This window comes from Babylonia areolata, chromosome 24 (assembly GCF_041734735.1).
Source record: "Babylonia areolata isolate BAREFJ2019XMU chromosome 24, ASM4173473v1, whole genome shotgun sequence".
Lineage (NCBI taxonomy): Eukaryota > Metazoa > Mollusca > Gastropoda > Neogastropoda > Buccinidae > Babylonia > Babylonia areolata.
The window spans coordinates 9099111-9102560 of NC_134899.1; the positions used below are offsets into that span (position 1 = coordinate 9099111).

Here is a 3450-nt window from a genome sequence, read left to right on the forward strand (position 1 = left end):
AAAAGAAGCAGGATTTTTTTTTCTTTTTTTGTTTTTGATTCTTGGTCCTACGAGTACAGACTACATGATGTGAATCTGACTTCACCAGTGGATTACCAACCTCAAATGAATACAGCTCTTTTCGTGAACCTTTCTGATCGGATTCCACACACCACCAAAACCATGACAACGGCCAGCAAACAAGTCTTCTACAGCCCTCCGCAGAGACTGCTGACCAAGAGGAAGAAGGGGGAGGGGGGCCGGCCCACCCTCACCGTCACCATCCCCTTCTCCTTCAGCACGCGCCTCTCGCGCTGTGACAGGCGCTTACAGTCGGCCTCCTCCAGCATCCGGCGCACCAGCGCCACCTCCCTGCCCAGGCTGGCCCCGCGCTCCGCCCGGCCCTCCGCCCACACGTCCTCCACGGATGACAACTCGGGGTCCGTGGTGAGGAAGGCGGGGTCCCTGTGTGACACGAACGCCTCAGCCTCTGGCCCCGCAGACCCCCGGGGAGGGGTAGAGGTCGGGGGAGCCAGTGAATCAGCAGGCCCCGAGGAACAGCAGCAGCAGCAGCAGCAGGAGGGGGAGGAGGTGCTTAGTCCCGAGGAGGAGAAGGAGAGGAGGCTGAGCCACAAGAAGTGTTTGCGCTGGCTGGAGGGACTGCCCGACAAGTTCTCCGGGATGCACGTGGTACAGCCCATGGTGCACACAGACAGCAGGTAGTGATGACCCCGGGGCGGCAGGACACCACTGCCGGGTTTCTTTCACAGCGCTGTGTGTCTGTACATATGGACTGTCAGTGCCCATCTCAAACCAGTCAGAAAAACATTATGTATATAATGGACGTCATTTTCCCAAATAAACCAAGTCATAAAACACACTCACACACACACACACACACACACACACACACACACACACACACACACACACACACACACATGTAACAGGACTGTTTCCCTCTGAATATTATGTGTACATAATGGACGTCTCTGACCAGCTTAACCAGTCATTAAAAATACTAGGTGTATATTATTAAGTTAAACAGGTCACTGGGGAAAAAAATTATATGAACATCAGTGCCCAGCAAAAGAAGTCAACAAACAGGATGCGTTGTTATGGACGTCAATGACCATGCCAAACCAGTCATGAAAATGCGATGTGTATATATGGACGTCAGTGACCAGAGAAATGCGTCCCAAAACACACGAACAGATACTTGCAGCTGTTGAACAGCAGAGTGCTAGAACCTCGCATCTCACAATCTACACAACTGTGACCTTTTCAAAGCCAAGTTTCGCTGGTTCTCTTTTTATCTGTTCATAGAATGTGGACTGGATGTCTGTGCAAACTGTGATCCCATGGAAGTCACCAATGATCTAATGGCTGTGAAATAATGTCTGTGAATTGTGATTCGATGTCAGTCACCTGCGATCTGAACTCTGTGGCCCGTGATCAAATGATTATGAACTGTGATTTTCAACGTCTGTGAGCTGTTATCAAGTCTCTGTGAACTGACATCCAGTGTCCGAGAGCTGTGATCCTGTGTCTGTTAAGTATCAGTGAATGTCAGTGAACTCTTTAGTGTCTGTGAGCTGTGATCTCATGTCTGTTAATTATCAGTGAATGTCAGTGAACTCTTATTAGTGTCTGTGAACTGTGATCCCATGTCTGTTAATTATCAGTGAATGTCCGTGAACTCTTATTTAGTGTCTGTAAGCTGTGATCCCATGTCTGTTAAGTATCAGTGAATGTCCGTGAACTCTTATTTAGTGTCTGTGAACTGTGATCCCGTGTCTGTTAATTATCAGTGAATGACTGTGAACTCTTATTTAGTGTCTGTGAACTGTGATCCCATGTCTGTTAAGTATCAGTGAATGTCTGTGAACTCTTATTTAGTGTCTGTGAACTGTGATCCCATGTCTGTTAAGTATCTGTGAATGTCTGTGAACTCTGATCCAATGCCCATCAGCTGTGGTTCCATGTCTGCGGACTGTGATTCAAGGGAATCAGCATGGTAGTATGAAGACTGAGGAACTTGGGAAATTTGGTGCTGAAGAATGTGAGTGGCATAGATGGCATGTACGTCATTCCCACCCCATCGCTGATATGTACCGTTCATAATACACACTTCGCAAACAGTTAAGGACCATTTCATAAAGCAGGTGTGTTTTCTTCTTCTTCTTTTTTTTAAGTCCAGAAATGATTTAAGTTACATTGGTTGCGTTTGGTTTACCACTGTCCCCTCATCCAACACACTAACGGCTGTTTCAGACACACATGCACCATGAATATCTTTCTTTTCTTTTTTTTTCTTTTTTTTTTTTTTAATCCATTTGGAAAATCAATTCAGCCAAACATTTATTCAAATGAAAGCCGTGGTTTTTCATTGTAACAAAAAAAGAAAAAAAGGAAGTGCGCGTGCAAGACTCCAGCTCTGGTTATGGGTGGGGGTCATTACATTGGCTGTATGCACAACTGTTTGCCGAAAATTGAGCATCATCAATCATTTCACCATGCCCCAAAGAGGAAGACTGTGCAAGTTCCCTACTGGTCCTTAACTTTTTGTGAACTCTGTATTATATTTCATTAAACCTTTTTTTCTTTTTTTTTTTTGTCACTTTTTTCATTGTGTTTCGCGTTCAGCACGTGAGTTTTGACGAAGATGATGATAACAATGAAAGACTCTCCCGTGTGTTTTGGGTTTTGTGTGGTAGTCTGTTGATGTCAGACATAGTGCCAGTATTTTTTTTTTTTTTTTTTTTTTTTTTTTTTTTTACATATAACGTTACAATAATTCAAACTTGATTTATCACCTCCCCTTTTTATATGATAATAGTAGTAACGATAATAACAATAATAATAATAATAATAACAGTAAGAGAGTTCCATATGATGTTGCTTTTTTTTCGGACAAGGGGGAGGGTGGTGGTGTTACTCATTCTTCCCTTTTTTTCTGTCATTCGTTCTTTCATTCTTTCTTTCTTCCTATCTCTCTTAAATATACTGTCCTTCATACAACACCAGCTGGATTTTTGTTTGCTTCTTCACGTGTCTTTTCTTTGACTGTGTGTTTACTTTGCGTACAATGTCTCAAGAAAATCAAATTTGTAGCCATGTCCCAAAACGTAGGTGAAAAAAAAAAAGATTCTATGTTGATTTATTCTATCCTGGGTGAATGAAGATTGATCATACATTGGTCATCATTTCACTGAGCCATTTTACAGACCGTGCAGTATTATTCTTGACAACAACTACATTAGAGTCTGAGAATTTTTGCTCTGTGAATTACCGAGCACAGACAGTTGACATTAAAAACGAGATGAAGCTCATTGATGACATCGTTGCGTTGCCATGTCATGAGATGCAGTCCTGTAAACACGTCGTTACGTCATCACACATAATCAGGATAACTCTGTTCCACTTATTACGTCATCGCTTCATTAGATTGACGTCAGGATATTGTACTCC

At 43.2% G+C, this 3450-nt stretch overlaps 1 protein-coding gene across 1 annotated transcript in view; it reads left to right on the top strand.

The window, feature by feature from the left end:
• The window catches only part of LOC143299106 (uncharacterized), a 19980-nt gene extending 17230 nt beyond the window's left edge, over positions 1-2750 (top strand). The window contains exon 2 of the mRNA XM_076612233.1: positions 1-2750. This exon is cut by the window's left edge and continues 1139 nt beyond it. Within this exon, the coding sequence (XP_076468348.1) occupies positions 106-702 (597 nt within the window). The 5' untranslated portion in view covers positions 1-105 and the 3' untranslated portion in view covers positions 703-2750.
• Positions 2751-3450: the final 700 nt, after the last annotated feature.